The following is a 19,467-nucleotide window of genomic DNA, read 5'->3' as shown; positions in this document are numbered from 1 at the left end:
AGGGGCTGCTGCCTTTGGCCCTTTGGTTGCCCAGCAGCATTTTCTCCTGCCTTGGAGCTGAGCAGAGCGGGGCCCTTTCGGTGCCTGCCTGGCAGGTACTGCGGGATGCAGGGAGGGAGGCACCCAGCTCTGTGAGCCGTCACGCAGGAGAGCTTCAGGCAGGTGGTTATTGGTTTGAGTTTGTAATGAATTCTGGTGCCTTCACTGCCAGAAGTCCAAGGAAAACCCAGCAGAGAGAAACCTGAGCTGAGGACATTACCTCTCCAAGCCCTGGGAGCACTCAGGAGGCTCGCAACGTCCTCCCATGACTCAAGCAGTCTGTGCTGCTGGCCGCAGGTGTTGGGATTTCTGATTATAAAATTTCTTGTCCTAACCTGTGTTCAAACTTTGCAGAGCCATTTAATTGCCTTCTGCGGTGGTGAAGATATGAAATTAGCCTCCCTTCTGATCTTGAGCTAAGTTGGTCCAAAGCACTGTCTTATAATTTGCTCAAATCGTTTCACCATCGGGTGGTGGAAGACACAAGGCTGGGGCTGCAGGGAGCGGTGCAGTTCACACAGGATGGGAATTCCACCCTCACTGTCCTGCAGTCATGCTCCTGGGTTCGCTTGCATAGGAATGGCAATATTTAGACTTGGTGCCACTTGCAGGAAGCTTTCAATCAACTGCTCTCCATCTCCCCTAGCAACAGCTGAGAAACAGAGCTGGTCCGGGGGATGGGGGAGAAGCTGAGTCAGGGGCAGCACCAGGAAGACGCCTGTCCCCATCCATCCTCTGCTGTCCCCATGCTGGGGACATCCTCCCTGACCTCCTCTCCAGGCTGGGTACCTGCAGACCGACCTTTGGGATGCATCAAAGGAGGGGCAGATCCCAACTCCTATTGAATTTCTCATCCCCAGTGACCTGAGGGGCAGGAGAAAGAAGGGAACTGGTTTTTGTCTGCTCAGTATCTCAGAGGATCAATGAGTTAAAGGGAAATAAACTCTTGATGAGGAGTGAATGTAGAGCTTGATGTGCTGCAAAATGTGAGGAGCAGAGAAGCAGCTGCGGCCATTCCACTTTATCTGCGTGGGGCAGGGAAGGGACGATGGTGCGGGCACAGAAAGGCCCTTTATTTCATTTGTTCCTGGCCAAGAGCACAGCGCAGATCACCCTGGGGACACCAGCATTTTCCTCCTCCGTGCAAAATGTGCTGAATACGAGGGTATTATTTTTAACGGGGATATTTAGCTCCTCTTTACCCTCGTGCAGGCGGTTTGCCCTCCACGGCCTCAATCCCAGGAGAGGCTCCCGGTCACCGCCCAGCCCATAAGAACAGCAGAGGAGCAGCGGGCTGCAAAGGCTCTGGAGGCACGAGGTCTGTGCCTCGCCGTGACCCGATGCTCAGCCCGGCCTTGCCGCAGGAGCGCGCGGCGCAAAGCCAGGCTCCGCTCGCTCCTTCCACGCAGGACCCGACGACTCACAGCCTGACACTTTCCGATCTGCACTGCGGTCAGCTCTTTCCAAGCGAGCCGGGCCCTGCCCGCACAGCTCCGGATGGCCACGAGTGTTCCCACGGCAGCAGCTCTGCCTGGCGCTGCCGCTCCTCCTGCAGCCCACAGCTCCCACAGACGGCCCCGCTCCGGCCGCGCAGCTGCAGGGCCAGACTCAGCGCCCGCGTCTCAACCGTTAGCGTTTCATTACTCGGCAGCCCTCCGTCCCCACTGTTTTTTTGCCGGTCCCTTTGGCAAAGCGCAGCGGTGGCAGAGGTGAGGCCGGGGTGGGAAGAGCTTTTTGAAGCCCTGTTTTTTTGCGCCGCTCCAACATCTGTTCCCGTGGAAACTGCAGCCGGAGGCGGTGCGGGAGCGGGGCTCGGTGCGGGGCCGCGCAGGGCAGTGATCACACAGCGCAGCGCTCAGCGCCGGGCCGAGGAGCTCCGCAGGGCTCCAGGTGGGACAAGGCGGGGAGCGCAGCTCAGACCACGAGTCCCCGCAGCACCCCGCTTAGGGGCCCGCTCCCTTATTTTTTGGGGGGGGCTTCATTGTGTCACTGCACGCTGCTAGATCAGAAAGTTTTCGGGGGGTGACCCCTCGGGACCCCCCGACTTAATGCCGCAGTAACCCCGAGCGCTCACACGGTACTGGGGCGCACCCCCAGCGTGCGATGCCGGCGGCTCCCTCCGAGGAGCTCCGCACCGGGTTCCACGCTCCCCGAGGCGGGGGGGTCCGGCCCGAGCACCGCGTCCTGAGGCAGCGCCCGCCCGCCGCGCCCCCCCGCGCAGCCCGGCGGGCGGTTTCAAGGCCCCCCTTCCGCTCTCCCCGCGGCGCTGCCCAATCGGAGCGCTCAGCGCGCGGCGGCTCGGCACCTTAAAGGCGCAGTGCTCCCCTCCGCCCGGCCGTGCTTGCCCGCCCGCAGCGCGGCGCTAGGACCGCGCGGCGCCGCGCTCTCCCCTCCTCCCTCTCCACCGCGGGAGGCCGCCCGCCCGCCGCTCGCGGAGGGGGCGTGTCCACTCGAGATCCCGCCCCCGCCTCTCAGCGATTGGCGGGACCGCCCATCAATCAGCAGGGGGCGGTGCCCGGCGCGGCCACGTTCGGGTGCGCGGCGCGGCGAGCGGCGGCAGGCGGGCGGGCGCGGCAAGCAGCGGCGGCGGCAGCGGGGCCATGGGGGCGCGGTGGGGGCCGGCGCTCTGACAGCCCCCGGTGCGCGGCGAAGCGGAGCGGGCAGAGCGGCTCGGGCGGGCGGGCCCCCACCCAGCTCGGCGCGGAACATGTTCGCCAAGGGGAAAGGCTCGGCCGTGCCCTCGGACGGGCAGGCGCGGGAGAAGTAAGCGGGGAGGAGGAGAGAGGGAGGGAGTGGGGGGGGGTGCGGTGCGGGAGGAGCCCGGCTGCGGGCTTTGTGCGGGGCGGGGGCCTCCCCGCCGCCCCCCCGCCGACCGCCGCCGGGCTCTTGCAGGCTGGCCCTGTACGTCTACGAGTACCTGCTGCACGTCGGCGCCCAGAAGTCGGCGCAGACCTTCCTGTCCGAGGTGAGCCCCCCCGCCGCCCTTTGTGCTCCGCCGCCGCCTCCCGGCCTCCATCTTGTGCGGGGCGGGCGAGCGGCGGCGGCCGGCGGGGTCCCCCCCGCTCGTCGGGGCCCCGCAGCCCACTGGCGGCACCTTCCTTTCGCCTGCAGATCCGGTGGGAGAAGAACATCACGCTGGGAGAGCCCCCCGGCTTCCTGCACTCCTGGTGGTGGTGAGTGAGGGGCGCGGGGGGGTCGCGGTGAGTCAGCAGCCCCGGGGCTGCGCCGGGCGCTGCGGGGGCACCCGGTAACCGGGGCTCCCTCCCCTGTGTTTGTGCCACGCAGCGTGTTCTGGGACCTGTACTGCGCAGCCCCTGAGCGGCGAGACACTTGCGAGCATTCGAGCGAAGCGAAAGCCTTCCATGACTATGTGAGTAACAACAAGTTTCTGCTCCTCGCGGTAATGACGGAGTTGGGGCGCTCGGGCTCCTCGGCGCGCCGGCAGCAGCGTGCTTGCAAACAGCGGCGCTGCGATTTTGGCCGAACGGCGTTTCATAACGTTGCAATTATGCAAATGAGCCCAGGCGCTTTATCTTCAGCACTTGGAGGCGTCGGGACCGCCGGTGGGACCCGGCGCTGGGCAACAAAGCGTTGGCCGCGAGCGCGGTGGTGGAGGTCGGTGGCTGCGGGCCTGGTGCTGAGGTTGTCTTGTTGGTAAATGCCACGGAGGTGGCTGGGGATGGAGGGAAGGTTCCCCAGAACGTCATCCCAAAGCCTCGTGGTTTGTGGGGCTGCTTTGGCTGGCTGGGAACGCTCCTTGAATTCAGCAGCGTGGAGGAACTCATGAGCTGGAGGTGATGGTGTGGACCTCATCCCACTGTGCCTGCTGCTGCCTCTGGGCTTTTTGTCTTCATGAAAAACGTGGCTCCTCCAACTGTTTTGCTCCAGCTGTGAGTTGCTGGACCTGCTCGCTTGCTTGGAGCGAACCTAGAGGTGCTGCATACAACCTGCTGGACTCCGCCACCATCCTGTGTGTGCAGGTCCTTAGTTGGTTGGTGGCAGCCATCACGGGCCGTCCTGTGTGTGCAGGACCTCGTGTAATTGTCCTCAGCAGAGGTGTTGGTGGAACCCAGCAGAGGCTTTTCTTCAGGTGTGTTTCCCAAAAGCACCAGCTCCTTGAATTCAGCAGCATGGAGGAACTCATGAGCTGGAGGTGATGGTGTGGACCTCATCCCACCATGCCTGATGGTGTTTGGGCCCCCTGGGCTTTTTGTCCTCGTGAAAAATGTGGCTCCTCATGGCCCAGGGCTTGTTGGTGCTGGCTGCAGGTGGGCTGCCTGCTCTGTCCTGCTGAAGTCACCCAGATCTGCAGCACTGATCTGCAGCGGGAGGAATTTGAATCAAAGGATTAGTCACCTGGCTGTGGGCTTGGAGCAGAGTCAAGCGAGTTTAAATTGTGTAGCAGGAGCTGTTTTTGTCTGCTCATGGGAGCCTATGGTATGGAAACCATTTTTCCTCCCTTCCCCAGCCTCTCGCTGCCTCGACATGCCTGGGTTGAGCTGCTGGGAGATGTGTGAGGTTGGGCTGGGAGCAGCATGGGGACCTTCTCTGCAGTTCCTGCTTGGGGAGCAGAGCCCAGATCTGCATTGCTGGCAGTCCCATGTCCTTCTCTCAATGGATGTAACATGGAGCTGAACCCACGTGGGGGTGGGCAGCTCAGTTGTTCCCTGGAGAAGCCAATCCAGGTCTGTGCTGGTTGTCCATCTGTCTTGTGGCCACCGTTCTGCTCCCGGTTGTGCTGTGCTGCTTCCTGCATAGCTGCTTTTTATTTACTGGGTCGGATTAAAATGTTGAACTCCTGAACTGAGGGTGAGAGAGGGCTGACAACCTGGAGTTTGTCAGCACATCCATCAGCGCTGGGCTCTGTGACTTGGCAGCGCCTGCTGCCCCTCCTCTCGTCGTTTGGGCTAAATCCCATCTTTTTTGGAGTCTGGTTAGGATGGAGAAAGGCAGAGGTGGATCTTTAGGTAGTAAAGCCTTTGCTAAAGATGACATTAGCAGCCAAGGCATAGTAGTGCTACGTTGACAGCAACCTCCTAATAATGTCTGAGGATTTAGTGTATTTAGAGAAACTAATCTTTTTTAGCTTGGTAATAATTCTAACAATAGGCATGAGTGCATTAAATGATTCGCATAAACTTCTTTAATGCATGTAGCTTTAAGCTTACAGTAAATAGACACAATCCTGATTGTTTTAATTCTCAGTGTAATGCAGTTTTGTAACAGTGCACCCCTGAGTGCTTCACCTTTTGGGTCTGACTGCAGAGACACGTGAGGAGATTTTTGGTGCTCTCTTGGCTTTGCCACACCACTTTGGTGTCCCTGGGCCTGTTTGGCCTTCAGGTGCGTGCGTTTGGCTTGGGATGCTCGTGCTCTCCCTGCGTGGAGCACCGAGTGTACTTTGCAGGGCAGGGACCTGCCCGGCTCAAACTTAAATATTGACCAAAGCCAGGAACCAGGTGATAACTGGTGCTTGTGAATGGTGCCTTGTTTCTTGGGGCCGGCACGTGGCCATGGTCCTGCAGCATTGGGCTGAGCCCTGGTGTGTCCCGTGTTGGACGATGCTCTGGGTGGGGAGCGCATCACCAACGGCCCAAACTCCAAACCCCATGGCGTATCAGCAGCGTGCAACAGCTCAGAGTGATGCTGGGCCTCCTGCGAGCCCCGGGCTGGGTGGACCAGCGAGTAATTTCATCTGTTGGTTGTGGTTAAAAATATCCCAATATAGGCTTTGCCCCAGATTCGTAGAGCATCATGTTGAAACCTGGCCAATCGCAGAACTGGCTGTGCAGCGGTCGCCCGGGTCTGCGCCAAACGCCGTGTTTGTTTACCACAAGGCAGCGGGTTTTGCCATTGCAACCCGAGGCACAAAGCAGGGAGATGCTGCGGGGTCTGGGGAGTGCCGGCACTGGGAGACGCTGGCTGCAGAACTGCACACTTGGGAGCAGGGCGGTGTGCTTCATTAGCAGAGTGTTAACTCTGGGATTTGCATGCTGTGTAATTTCCATTTCATTTCCCAGCGTAACTGTATGGGAACTGTTAGGAGCAGCAGGATAATTTATCAATTTCCCCTTCCAATCTTTATTTATTTATTCATTGGCACCTCTCTTGCAGGGGGTGCTCTGTGAGCGCCATGGGCTCTCACCATGGTGAAGCAGCACTTTTTTCCTGGCTTTCCCTGTGGTTCCTCTCCTAGGGCAGGGCAGCAGGCTGCTGGGAGGAGTGGGCTGTGGGTCTCTGTGTTGGGGAGGAGCACCGTGTTTTTCCCTTTTTGTCTCAGCACGTGTGCAGATCTGACTGTTAACGCAGACAACGCGCCGTGCCGCTCGCAGTTTCATTAGTCAGCCTCTTCCACCACCTGTATCAGAGTTATTCAGAAGTTAACTGCGGTGCTCTGATTACCTACAGCAGCACGGTGCTGATCCCCGGCCGCCATCCAAGACTTGACCTGTTCTACAGGCATTGCCTGACCCATGGCAATTGATTTGGGTGGGTTTTGATTTTTGCTTTATTCCTATTCCCATCCAACTGAGCAGGCTGCTGGCTCAATCCTCCGGCCCTCTGAGATGCTGTGGGCAGGGGGCAGCCCCGCTCTGCTTCTCTGCTCTGCCTCCCCGCTTCCCGTTTGGCTGATTCTGTGTATTGCAGCACATGCAGTGCCCGCTCCCTCCGTGCCTCCCACGGCCAGCGAGCTACAAAGGGAGCGTGCAGCATGACAGGGGATTTCAGCCACCGCGTTATCTCGGAATTGGCCGATTGATGGTTGCAGTTCAGCGTTTCAACATTGTGAAAGCCAATACAATTTGAGTTAGCGGTGATGACTGCCAGTTTAAATACCGCAGTGAATTTCTGTCAAAGAGCTAATACATAGAAAGGGGAATTGCAGAAAACTTGATCACCAGAACCACTTCAGTCGATTTTGGCCTCCGGCTACAGAAAATGAACTTAAATCTAGTTGACTGTTGCTACATACTTTTTGTGGCATTGCTCTGCCTGTGCGGCCAGCTTGAGTGCAACTTGCAGGAGAGGAGGATCAGAGTGGTGCTCAGCTGCCAGAGACTTCATCCTTCCTCTCCTCTGCTATACCCAGCTCCCTCCTGGAAAAAGAATCCATACTCATATTCAAAATTATGTCTTTGCTTTGGAAGATTTACGTTGCAGCAGCTTCAGCTTGCTTTTAAGCATGCAACATGGTCGTTAGAGCAGATCATTGATTTATTTTATTTTTTTAACCTCAGGAAACCAATGTAGTTCTTTCTGTCTAACTCCTCCTGTCTGGAAGGATGCTGTGCTGCAGCTGGGGAAGGTGGTGTTGGTTGCAGAGAAGATGGGGAGCATGGTATCTGTGTCTGGCTGGGGACACTCAGGTCTCCTTTTACCCAATATGTGAAACCTTTCCTATTGGATTCAGATCTCAGTGAAGTTGCTGAAGCCAGAGCAGTGTAGCAGCTGGTGTGGTGTAAGCCATGGTGGGATGATAACTGGGGAATCTGGAAGGATGTTGGTCTGCCAGCAGCACGGTGTCATCCAGGGCTTTGAATCCCAAACCCAGCTTCCCGTGGAAGATGCCTTCCAGCTGTGCTTTGGGGGTGGCATGCAGGAAGGTGTGTGCTCAGGCATCCTTGGGCTGTGGGGCACTTCCTTTTTGTGTCCCGTGCTGGCTGCTCCCATGAATGTGTGTGGTTGGTGCAGGTGGGCACCTGGTGGGTGAGATCTGTGCCGGGTTCAAGCGTGGTTGTCAACTCTCCCAAACCAGGCTGTCCTGTTGTTTCACCAAAGGACCACCAAAGGTTGGTTCTCTGAGCATCTGTGGCTTGGTGGCTGCATGGGTTTGGGTGTGGGATGCTGTGGTGGTGGTGTTGATCACTGGCTGCCTCATGGAGGTGATCCCCAGCTGTGTATGCATGGTGTTAGTCTGCAGGTATCTTGGCACGTGGTGGAGGTGGTGATCTCCAGGTATCTCTGCGGTGTGTTCTTTGGAGCCGGTTTGCTAAAATGTATTGTGTGGGAGGGCTGGTGCTGTTGGGCCAGGCTCAGCAGGGTGTGGGATGTGGGCTGAGGACAGCGCTGTGCAGTCCCTGCCAGCCCCACGGGCGTCACTGGAGCCATGAGCAGTGACTGCATGGCTCCAGCCCCTTTCTGCACAGCTGGGCTGCATCCAGACCCGCTCTGCAGGGGCAGGGATCCCCATAGGTAACCAGAGAGAGGAGTTTCCTCCTGGAGTGGCAGGCTGCCAGGAACAGCTGCAGAACTCCAAATCGTTTAAAAAAAAAAAAAAAGTGTGTGATGGGGGAACAGAGAAATTCCCTTTTCCTGCAGTGTGCTGGGCTCAGCCTCCCATCCTTCTCTGGGGACAGGTACTGGATCACTCGTGCTGCGTGCAAGTGCTGGTGCCCCTCACAGTGGTGCCTTTCCTGGAGCTCTGCAAAGCTGGAGTTTTATTTTCTAAGCAGTACCTGATGTTGGTGCAGAACGACCTCCACTTTTGCACTTCTTGCTGCAGAGGGTGATGGAAACATGCCGTCTCGGAGCAATACCTTCCTGTAGTTGCTATTGATGGAAAAGCCAAGTGTGCTAAACTTGAGGTCAGAGCACTGAGCTTATGTCTTAGTCTTTGACTGGGGAGCCTAAATATTTATCCTGTTCTGTCCCTAATGAAAACAAATTGTCAACAGTTGTTCAGTAACTGACTAAATTAAAATCTGTAATTAGTCAATTAGATTAAAGAGTTGGCACAACCTGATTGTATCATGCTGGTTAGGTTATTAAGAGAAAGGGTGTGATTTTTAATTACTGCATGCTAATTTTGACAGTTTCAAATGGAAACAGACGTTTCCCCCCCTCCGCTCAGAGTGCCTCTGTAAAAGTAAGGCACTGGAATGTATTTTATGTCAACAAATGGTGTGAAGATGCAAAGTTTCTCTGGCTTGAATTCACCAGGGATTTCCACTGAAAAGTGGGGGTGGCTGGGAGGAGAGGAAGCCGCCCAAGACACGGCGTGGCTGTTTAATTCTGCCTGACAATGGGAGGCTGGGTGGGTTTGGATGCTTTTCGTGCATCCTGGGGGGGGCACAGGCACGGCTGTCTCATGTATTTGTGGGGCAGCGCTCGTGCTGCTCGGCATCGCAGCCGGAGCCAACGTGGAGCGGAGAGATGGGTAGCAGCGAGATGCAGCTGAGTGGGTTTTGTGTGTGTGCTCTTCCTTCATTGTTTTGTTTTTAACCTCTATGGCGCTGCGAGAGGGGCTGGCTCCGGTGGAGATGAAGCCCATGAGGAGGAGGAAGGCCATGTAGAGCTGGCGGAGCGGCCGCGTGCGATCCCATTGTCTGCCCGGAGCTGCGGCCACGTGCGAGGGGACCCGCGCACCACGGCCCCCAGCTCTGCACCGCCCTCTCTGCGGCGGGGGGGGCCGCAGCCCCCGGCAGATTTGTGGCTCTGGGTAAACACGAGGCTTGTAAACCTTCCCCTCGCTTCCTTCCTGGGGTCCTCACACAGAAACAAAGGGAGCGAGGGCGAGGGTGTGCGAGGCACCTCGGTTCTTCAAAGCGTGTGGGGAAGGGGCAGAGCCCCCCCATGGCTGCCACAGGGAGGTGCGTGAGGTCGGTACAGCGTGTATTGGGTACGAGTGAGGCTTTCCTGTTCCCCTGATCATTTCCTTCCTCACCTTGGAAACTTGGATTTTCTCCTACCTTTTGTTCCATATTTTCTCTTTTAAAGCAGCCCCTGGCTCTATTGGAAACAGCTGCCACGCCAGTTCTGGGAGCTGGGGCTCTTTCTCCTCCTTAATACCACTCACTGTTCTCCTGGCTGCCCTGCCAAATTAAATGGCAACTGGTTGCACAAAATCCTTGCTTATGCAGGCGCAGGTGATGCCTGCTTTGGTGTACCCCCATCCAGCTGCAGCTCCAGTGCTGCGGCCACTGGTAGGGATGGTAAAGCTGCTGCTCTTCCAGCAGCATCATGTGGTCACCTCGATGGGGGCAGATCCCCAGCATGGCAGTGTTGGGCTGTGCCCAGCCCTGCTGTGGACCCTTCCCCTGCTGCTGAGATGGTGAAGGCCATGGCATGGCTTGGTGTGTGTAACGTGCTGTCTTCTTGCTGGGGAGGGAGACTGCTGTCAGTGGAAGACGTGGTGCCTGTAGGGAGTCTGGCTGCTGAAAAAATGTATATAAATATAAAAATATCCCGCCTGTGCGCCCCGAGGAGATGGCAGTAATTGGGTTTTGTGTTTCCAGGCCACGGAAGGGTTGGTGCATCCACTCCTGAGCGGTCTCTCGGGGCAGTGCTGGGGGGCTCCTGTTGTGGGGCAGGGCTGGTTCTGGTGCTGAGCAGCCTCTCAGAGTGGCTTCTACAGCCCAGCTGGGGGACATGGGGCTCCATTGGGGTGGTGGGCTCTGCCGGGCGGAAATGGCTCCTTCCTCTACAGAGCAGCCCTGGGCTGGCTGAGGGGGGAGAAAACGGCTCTTGAACAAGTAAACAAATACCTCACTGTGGGCTCGATGGGGTGGTGTTTTTTTTTTTCTCCTCCTTTCAAAACTCCTTCTGCTTGTGGCCGCAAGCACCGGGGCTGTTTGCTGAAGGGGTTGATGCCAGGAGATGAGTTCAAAGCTACAGCTGTGCTGTTGGGCGGGGAGGGGGGGGGAGGGAATTCCAAAACATGGGCAGGCTCTTGGCTGCTTCCTGCACACGGTGGGGCTGAGCCTGTGCCATCAGGGCTGGGGGGTGGCTGTGGGGCACTGAGGAGTTGCCTTGGGCCTCTTGTGGGAGCTGCCCTTCAGCTCTACGTGCTTACACTTTTATTATTATGGAGGAGGACTGCCCAGTCTTCCTGATGTCAAAATTAAGCAAAATATATATAAATCAAGGTATTTAATGCACATCTGTGCGTACATGGGGCCTGCTGTCAGGGCCTGGCTGCATGGGGTGGCCCAGCAGCAAGGCCTGGGGTTCCAGCATGGGCCCAAGCTGCAAGCTGCTCCGTGCCCCTGCTTAATGAAAAATGGCTGTGGCAGGGCAGATGGCTGTAACAGCTCTTTTCTACCCCCACACAGACCTGTGGGGCCCCCTGGCTTGGGCGAAGCATCTCTATTCCCATGCTAAAGGTGTGCTGGAGTGAGTGCACAGCTTCTGATAGTGCTTTTATTTTCCTTCCCCCTCTGCCTTTCTGCTCTTTCTGCCTCTGACAAGTGCAGTCACAACACCAATCTGGGTGTTTTGACTTGGTTTCTGTGCTGTCGGCAGGGTAACAACGACGCAGCTCTGTATGTGGGGCCTTGGTTGGGACCCTTCTCATCCCCCTGCAGATGCAATTAAACCTATAGGTTCATCAGCCTCTGTGCAGCCCATGTGATGATGTGGGGGCAGGGCCAGGAGCCCCCCAGCACACTGTGCGTGTTCTCCCCGTGCCCATCTATCCATCTGGGTCTGAGCCTGCCAGAGCTACTGCCCCACAGTGCTGTGTGAGGCAGTGCCACCGCAGCCTGTGGTGTCAAGATAAGTCCAAAGGAAGGCCTCTAGCTGTGTCTTAAGCTAACATTTTCTTTCTAATTTTTTTTTCTAATGTTTCTGCATAAACCCTTACACATTTGATCTCGAGCATCTCTCCTCCCAGGGTGCAGCAGCTTTCTGTAATGAAAATGAGCTCTTGCTGCCCGGCCTGGCTGCCTTGCATAGCTTCTGGGTGGTTGGGCTTTTTGTGTCCCTTTTTTCCAGATCTTGAATAACCTGACCAGGCTGAGCTCACACCTCTGATCAGTATTTTTTTTTTTTTTTTTTTGATACAAACAAGGTTCCAAAGTGAAGGATGCGCTGCAGTGGCTCTGGCATACAGGTGTGCCCCACAGCGAGGTGTGTGTATCCTCTGGCCATGCCAGGGGTGTGATGCTGGTGCTCATTTCTCAGAAGAAAGCAAATCCCTCGTGCCTGGAGGGGTTGATCCTGCACCCCAGAAGAGTGAGAGTTCCTCGTGCTTGGGCTAGTTTGGTCTTTTACCATTGCGTCTCTGACCCTGTGGGCAGCCCTGGGAATCAACTGCCTGCCTGTAGTTGGGTTTTGCAGCTGGGAGGTTTGAGATGTTCTTTGATGTTAGAAAAAGGCTGTGTGTGCAGGGGAAGGGGCAGGGTACTTCCTCATGGGCTCCTGCTTGTGTTGGGGCTGGCTGGTCAGGCAGCAGCACAGTGCTGTGCTCACTATGGGTACTGTCAGGCCCCCTGGCAAGGTGTGAATCACATCCATCTCTTTTCATGAGCTTTTCTCTTTGTCCAGTGGTGTTTGTGGATGTTTTAGTCCTGCTCCAGACCAAGAGCAGAGGTTTGTCCTCCTAGTGCTGCTGGGCTGCTTGCCACTGATGCTGCTCAAGTTTTCTGTAGCAGCCCTTGTTGCATTTTACTCCTGTGGTCAGCAGTTCCTGTGCACTTGGGAGAGGAAAGAGGCAGTTCTGGAAGCATGTGAGCTCCTTCCTGAGGAACAAAGCCTGATGCTGCATGCTGTCTGTTTTGGGGTCATCGTGGTGCTTTGCTGCTGGTGACTCTCTTCCATCTATGGGTACAGCAGGCTGCAAGGCATGAACTTGAAGGCATGTTTGGTGTCACTGGGGCCAACCTGAACCTGAAGCTGTGCTTCCTGGTGCTTGGTCACCTCAGGGTGGCTTTCAGCAGATGTGTATTTGCTGGAAGTAGGAGCTTCAAGGAAACAAATGACAGTCCACACTGTACGCGGGTATCTTTAGTCTGGTTCAAAGGCAGTTTTCCATGAAGAAACAATTGCTGTTTTGTTCCGTGCTGGCTGTGCTGCTGATGCCCAGGTGTTTTAGTCCTCTGCTCCACTCGTCTCGGAGAGTAGGACCAGGCTGGGGCTCCTGGACTTCTTTTCATCATTTAAAAACACATTTGCATGGTTGTCCCGGAGCCCTTCTGGGTGTCATGGCATGTCCTGACAGCTTGTCTGTCCTTACCTGCAGTCATCAAGGAGTTTTCAACATGACTTATATAAAGCCTTTGTACTTGGATTGCTCCACTGTGCTGCACAATGGGTTCTTTGTCATCGTGCCAGCTAATTAATTTTAACTTTCACTGTTGCTTCAGCGTGGTACGCTGTCCTCCTGGTCCATCTGAAGCATTCCCTGCCACCATAACTGTTTTCCAGCTCTTGGAGCAGTTTGACTTGTTGCTGTAAGTGAGAGAAGCCAGCTGGCCCCACTGGTGCTCATCTTCTGGGGAAGGAGCTGCCCTCACATGTGCATCGATTGGGGGCCAGGGGGAGGGGGTGAAGAAAGCCATTAGGAGGCTGTGCTGAAAGTAACTTTTCTCCAGTGGCTTATTTCTCCTGGCTGGCAGCTGAAGGTCCCCATGGATAACATCCTCTGATGAAAATAACAGGCTGTCGCTCCCTGGCTGGTGATTGGCATTGTGCTCATCTTGCTGGGAGGGGGCTGTATGTGCAGGTTGCATCTCCAGGACAAAAGCCCTGCTGCATCGCTCCACCAGGGAGCTTGTGTTGGGGAATGTGGGTGCAATTGGGTTTAACGATGATTAATTCTGGAGGATTTGGATGTGTCTGTTTGCATGCTGGAAAGCAGGTGTTTTCCTCTTGCCTTGTACATCCTGTGCACAAACATCTGCTCTTGCTGTGCAGACACCAAGCTGGGTGCTGTGGCATTGGGGCAGCTTTTCTGTAGCCCCAGGTCTTCACTTGGCCGCATGGGATGGGGTGGGGACATGTATACACCTTCTTGGTGATGCTGTCATGTGCCCAGAGAAGAACCAGGAGGATCAGGGCACCGGCTTGGTTTCCCCCAGCCTTGTGGGTTGTGCCTGGACAGTGGCACAGGGTGGGTGCGTGCAGGCGACCTGGGGTATTGTTTTCCTTCCATGCAGAGAGGAGGGATCGAGGTCTTTGCATGCATAAACATGAACTTAATTTGAACTGATGGGTTTTGTCTGCACATCGCCCAGCTCTGTTGCAGCGGAGGGGAGCTCCCCTCGGTTCAGGGTGGGAACGGTGGCAGGTCAAGGAATATGAAATTGATGCCTTTGTGTTTAATCTGGTTATAAGGACAGCTATTAGAGATAATGAATTTTGCTTGTCCCCATCGTTGTAATACAAGAACCTAGATGTCTTTCAACACAGAGAAGGTCACTCCTCTTTATTTCTGGTTGTAAATTTTGCCGGTTACAGATGTTTGGTGTTGATAGACGCAGCTAAGGAAGCTCCTGCAAGCCGCTTGGCGTGGTGTTGGGCAGGTGAGAGCAAGGAGGGAGGCACCACAGAGCCTTCCAAGGGATTTGCATGGACCTTTGCAGCTCCTGCGGCTGATGGGAAGAAAGGAAAGTTTCCATCTCGCCCCAGGGTTGTGATTGCAGGAGCCCAGGCAGCGCGTGGGATCTCAGCACCCCAATACCTGCATTTGTGGGGGTTCAGCAGGGATTGCTGCACTTGCCTTGTGCTAGGCTTGGGGAGGGGATGAAGAAAGGAGGCTTCAGCAATGTTCAGCACGTGGCTCGGTGCAGAGCATCGTGCCTGCCTACTGTTCACGCCTGCAGCAGGGCAGAGCCAGGAAGCCACGTGAAACCAGTGCCTGAAGCTGCTGTGCAGCGGGGTTTATGTGCCGCGAAGCCCGGCTATCACACGGTTAATTTTTTCCATCGAGCGTCTTCTGCTCCGGTGCCAGCGGAGGCTCTTCCTTTGCTAAGGAGACTCTGACTCTGGCTCGGAGCAGATGCTGGGGGAGGCGGCAGCCGCCTGCCCGCAGGGTTCTGCCGGGGCCGTATCCGCACCCAGCCCCGCGTGCAGCCCGCTGATAAGCCCCCAGCACCGCTCCTGGCCCCAGATGCACCCCACGAGCTCCTGGACACAGCCGGGGGCCTTTCCCTAGCAGCGCAGGGGTGTGGGGAGCCGAGCTGCATCTGCCTGCCCTTTCTTATATTGAAAAGGCAGCACGTGCTTTTCTGCCTCCCTGGCCCTGCTTCCCTCCTCTCCTCCAGGCACTTCTCCCCCCGCGCTCCTGATTTATGCTGCTCCACATTTTCTCCTCGTTTCCATGCCTTTTTCTCCCCTCCCTCTTCTTTTTTTTTTTTTTCCCCCTTGTGCTGCCTGTGCATTGCCTTCCTCTTTTTTTTTTTTTTTTTTTTTTTTCCTCTCACTGTTGTTTGCCAGCCTTTCTCGTTTTCCCAATATTCGATGCTCCCTGCTTTTGTCTGCCCCTCGTGGATTGTTATCCTCCCTCCCAGGACCTGTGCATTACACTGGGATGCTTCAACTTCACTCTCGCAGAGCAAGAAAACGCCTTGAGTGCGCAGCATGTTATTTCCCCCCCTCCCCAAGGCCCTTCATACCATTAACGTGCAAGAGGTCGTTTTTCCCCGCAGCGCACTGAATTCCTGGAAAGCCTCCTAAAATCCCCCCGCTGACACCAGCACCGGGCAGGATTTGCCTTCCCTCCCGTGCACGGCATGTTGCTTTCTGCACAGCCACAGCCGTGGGGCGCTCCAAAGGGAGGAGACCCCGTCCTGGGGTGCAGCGTCGGCCATCTGTCCCCTCCCCACCCGACGTCTGCAAGGCAGCCAGGGGTGCTAAAAAGTTTTTGTTGTTGTTGTTGTTGGGGCTTTTTTGTTTCTTAATTTTTATTTTCCGTATTGTTTGTCCCCATTTTATATGCACAACCCGACTTTTTTTTGTCCATTGCCTTGCCAGGCACATAGAAAGTTTGCTGGGTTTCGCCTGCGCGTGCATATGCTGAATAATTTTATTAGCCTCCTGGAAGGGAGCCAGCACGGCGTGCAGCGAGCGGGGCAGCTCTGGGGCGCTCAGCTTTCATTTCATTTTTTTTCTCCACTCCCCCCACCCCCCCCCTCTCCCTGCACCCCGTCAGGTTGTGCTGTCAGCATAACCTTTTTAATTTATTTTATTTTCTCCTTAAAGGGTTAAAAATTATGGGGAAGTTCAGCTAGCACTTGCAAGATATGGTTGCCTTAGCAACAGGCCTCCTAATCTGGTAGGTGACCTGAGAGACTGTGGAAGATGCAGGGCTCGGTTTGGCATTTCATTATTTCATGAGGCTGCGGCTCTCCAGCTGGTTGGCTCCCAGCGCCCGGCGCCGCGGGCATTCCTCGGCATGGCCCCGGGGGCCCTGCCACCCCCCTGGCCCCAGCTGCCCTGCCCCAGCCCTGCTGCCTCCCTGGCATCATTTTTTTTATTTTTTTTTTTTTTGGGGGGGGGGGGATGGGGAGCTCAGGTGGTGGCTGTGCTACCTTTTAGGTGGCACATACGCTTTCTTGCTCTCTCCAAAGGGTTTGCCTTTTTGGCATCACAGTGTAATGTGTCCTCCCCCCTTGTTTTGCAGCTGGAAATGTTCCCATGGGCACTTCTGAAACCTCAGAAACCCAAATTCTCTTGTTCTACCCTCATCTACTGCCCAGAAATGGGCCTTTTCCATGGGGAGCTGGGCTGGGGCACAATGGGGCTGCAGCAATGGAAAAAGTGATGAAGTGATGTCCTACTCCAGCTGTGATGTGCCAGGGCCTCCTCCCCCAGAACTGCGGCCCAGAGAAGCCGAGGATACCCCATCCTTGGAGACCTTCAAGGCCAGGTTGGATAGGGCCCTGGGCAGTGCAGTTGGTGGGGGGCAACCAGCCCACAGCAGGGGTTGGAACTGGGTGGGCTTTAAGGTCTCTTCCAACCCAAGCCATTCCGCAATTCTTAGTACAGCTTTTGGGGCAGCACGGTGCAGTGATGTTACGCTTACTCTAGGCTGTGTTTTAATGGAAGCCTCCCAGAAGTTGGCTTCTTGCAGCATGCTGTTTCCTTCGCTGTTACGAGCACCCATGCAAAGCTGCAGCTGCCACTTAAATTAAGAAACTGCAGCAGAAAACTCCCTTGGCCTCTCAAATCTATGTGTGCACCGAGGGGCCATGAGCTCAAGCAGCCCTAGAGCAGCGCTGCTGTGCACGGAGAAGGTGCCTGGCCCTGCCGACCCTGTCACTGCAGACCTCTTTGTGCGGCGTGCCCTGGTGCCGGCAGCTGCATGCGGACAGCGGGGAGAGCTGCCTTTGTTTATCTGCATCTCCAGCAGAGCGAGCGTGGGGCTGGGCTGGGATGGAGGTGCTGATCTGTCATCTTTCAGATTTTATTCATCCCCAGGCAAGAAAGAGGCAGCGCGGAGCACGTACTTTTGTTATGTGTAACTAAGCTGTGCAGAATGCAACTGCTGAACACAATCTGGTGTCTGTGGTGCCCAGATTTATGCTTCCAAAGTGTAACTCTAGGTGTTGGTTTCCACTAGAAAGAAGAACCTGGCTGGGGCCATTGTGGTGGGATACAGCTTCACCGCAGTGTGCAGGACAGCTGGGGCTTCGCATCCCTCCATGCTGCTGGTGGTGATGTTGCAGGAGTGCACTGGGCTCAGCCCCGTGGTGTTGTGGTCCTTTGGCTTCTGCTTTCAGAGCATGATGCTGCCAGGCAGTGCAGTTTGTGCACCCCCAGTTTGGAGGCTTGCAGTAGATGGAAAGGGCTGGGCTCCTAACTGCTCTTTGGAAGGAGGTGCAGACTGGGTTGGTTCACAGAAGGGCACTGGAGAGCAGAGGGCTCAGAGATGTGCTTGCCCCCAGTTCCCATCTGCGGTGCTGCTGGGGGTGAAGCCCCAGCTTAAAGAGCTCCACCTCCAGATAAGAAAGCAAAAGCAATTAACATGACCCCAGTGAGGCGCTTCCTTCCTGTGCAGTCGTGCTGACTGGCAGAGGCTGGTTATCCCTGGGGAGGACAGTGGTGTGCCACCTCATCCATGGCATGTAGCATCCGGCCCCCATCTCTCACTGCTTTCGTCTGTGCTGGCGTTGGGAGGATTGAGGCACTAGGGAGCTGAAACAGCTTGCCTTTCTCTCCCCTTTGGAGCACGCCTCTCCCAAATCCCTGCCTTCCTCATGAAGGCAGTAGAGGCAGAAGGTGCCCCTCAGCAAGCAGGGATGAGTGATCAAACGGGAGAAAATCCAGGCAAGTAGGCAAAATCCCTAGAAAGCCCTTATTTTGATCACTTCATCCCTTCTTTCCTCCATCTCTGCGTTGTGAGGCTTTCTGGGATTTGTCTCTCCTGATAAGGGGTTTCCAGTGGTCAGCCTCAAGCTTATGGGTCACTGGACAGACTGCTGGACAGCTGGCAAACACGGTCTGTCTGCAGAGTACTGCGCTCTGACTGCCAGGGGCACATTAACCACACAATGTTACATATATATATGTATTTTTTTTCCTTTTTTTTCGTCCCCAAAGAAAAATCAAAATTCCCAGGGAAAAAAAAACCCACACCACGCCGTCTCCCCCCCCCGCCTCCACCCTTGTGAGAAGCAGCTCTGTGATGGCGGCTGGGAAGCGGAACCGCAAGTGTTGTGAGTGCCATCTGCTCCGCTTGGATCGAGGGAACGGCTGGAGCTCGTGCAGCCTCGCCAGGGATTTAAGCACTCGCTGGGTGCAAGCGGTGCCCCCGGCTCTGCTGTTGTACCACCGGTCCTTGGTGCAGGGCTGGGGCTGGCTCCCTTCTCTGCAACCTGCAGGCAAACTCCCTCCCCAGCAAGGCAAAATGTCAGGTGGTCTCTTAAAGAGAAATGTGTGTGTTTGTGGTTTTGCTGTGAGGGTTGTCTCTGGGTTCCTGTGCAGGCTCTGTGCTGGGACCCCGGTGTGCCTGAGATAGGACTGGAATTGTTGGCCAGGGGAGGTTCAGGTTGGATATAAGGGAAAATTTCCTCTCAGGTTAGTGGTAGAGCCACCATTCCTGGAGGTGTTCAGGAGCCTCGGAGATGCGGCGCTGAGGGATGTGGTGGAGATGGGTTGAGGTTGGATTTGATGATCTTAGGGATCTGTTCTAACCGTAGTGATTCTATGATTCTTTGCAGCTATGTGCTGACCTCCCAATGAGGGTTGTTCTGGATTATGGGTGCTTTTCCATCAGTTTTGCAAGAGGTCATGAGCATCCCCAGAACGCTTGCATTTAGGAGGTCAACCCAAAATTCAAGATGAGTTTTGCCTGCAAACACAGTGGTTTTGCAGCATGTAGTCCTGAATTGCCTCTTGGCTTGGCTCCACGGTGAGACTGTTGGCATACACGTCATTTTTGATTTTGTGCTGAAGAAGGTGTTCAGAGCTGGGGGTGTCGGCAGGCACCTGGAGCTTTTCCCCTGATCAGGGTGTGCTTCACCTCCGCGTTGGCTGCTGGAGATGGCTGCAGTGAAGCACCAGCACTTCTCTCTGCATGGCTTCACCGGGGATATAAAAGGCAGGAGTGGGTGGCTTGAGCAGAAAGAGAAGAAAGCACTTTCTGAACAAAACCAAAGGGCCTTTAAGGAGAAATAGGAAACCTGAGGACAACTTCAGCTGTAGAACATGTGAAAGCTCTCAAGGTGAGCTCTCGTGGCCTTTTCCAAATGAGGTGTGCTGGGCTGAAGA

The 19,467-nt window shown here is 55.7% G+C and overlaps 1 protein-coding gene across 4 annotated transcripts in view; it reads left to right on the top strand.

The window, feature by feature from the left end:
* Positions 1–2,692: 2,692 nt before the first annotated feature.
* SSBP3 (single stranded DNA binding protein 3) overlaps positions 2,693–19,467 on the top strand; it is a 49,783-nt gene continuing 33,008 nt past the window's right edge. For all 4 annotated transcript variants that reach the window (XM_042873095.1, XM_042873094.1, XM_042873093.1 and 1 more), the window contains exons 1-4: positions 2,693–2,802; positions 2,932–3,004; positions 3,151–3,212; positions 3,325–3,409. In XM_042873095.1, the coding sequence (XP_042729029.1) occupies positions 2,747–2,802; positions 2,932–3,004; positions 3,151–3,212; positions 3,325–3,409 (276 nt within the window). In that variant the 5' untranslated portion in view covers positions 2,693–2,746. The remainder of the gene's footprint in view (positions 2,803–2,931; positions 3,005–3,150; positions 3,213–3,324; positions 3,410–19,467) is intronic.

The sequence above is a fragment of the Lagopus leucura genome, unplaced genomic scaffold, assembly GCF_019238085.1.
Source record: "Lagopus leucura isolate 7727_CA_CO unplaced genomic scaffold, USGS_WTPT01 Super-Scaffold_100009, whole genome shotgun sequence".
Classification (NCBI taxonomy): domain Eukaryota; kingdom Metazoa; phylum Chordata; class Aves; order Galliformes; family Phasianidae; genus Lagopus; species Lagopus leucura.
The sequence above is the reverse complement of the archived record's forward strand: the minus strand, read 5'-3'. Positions and strand labels throughout refer to the sequence as shown.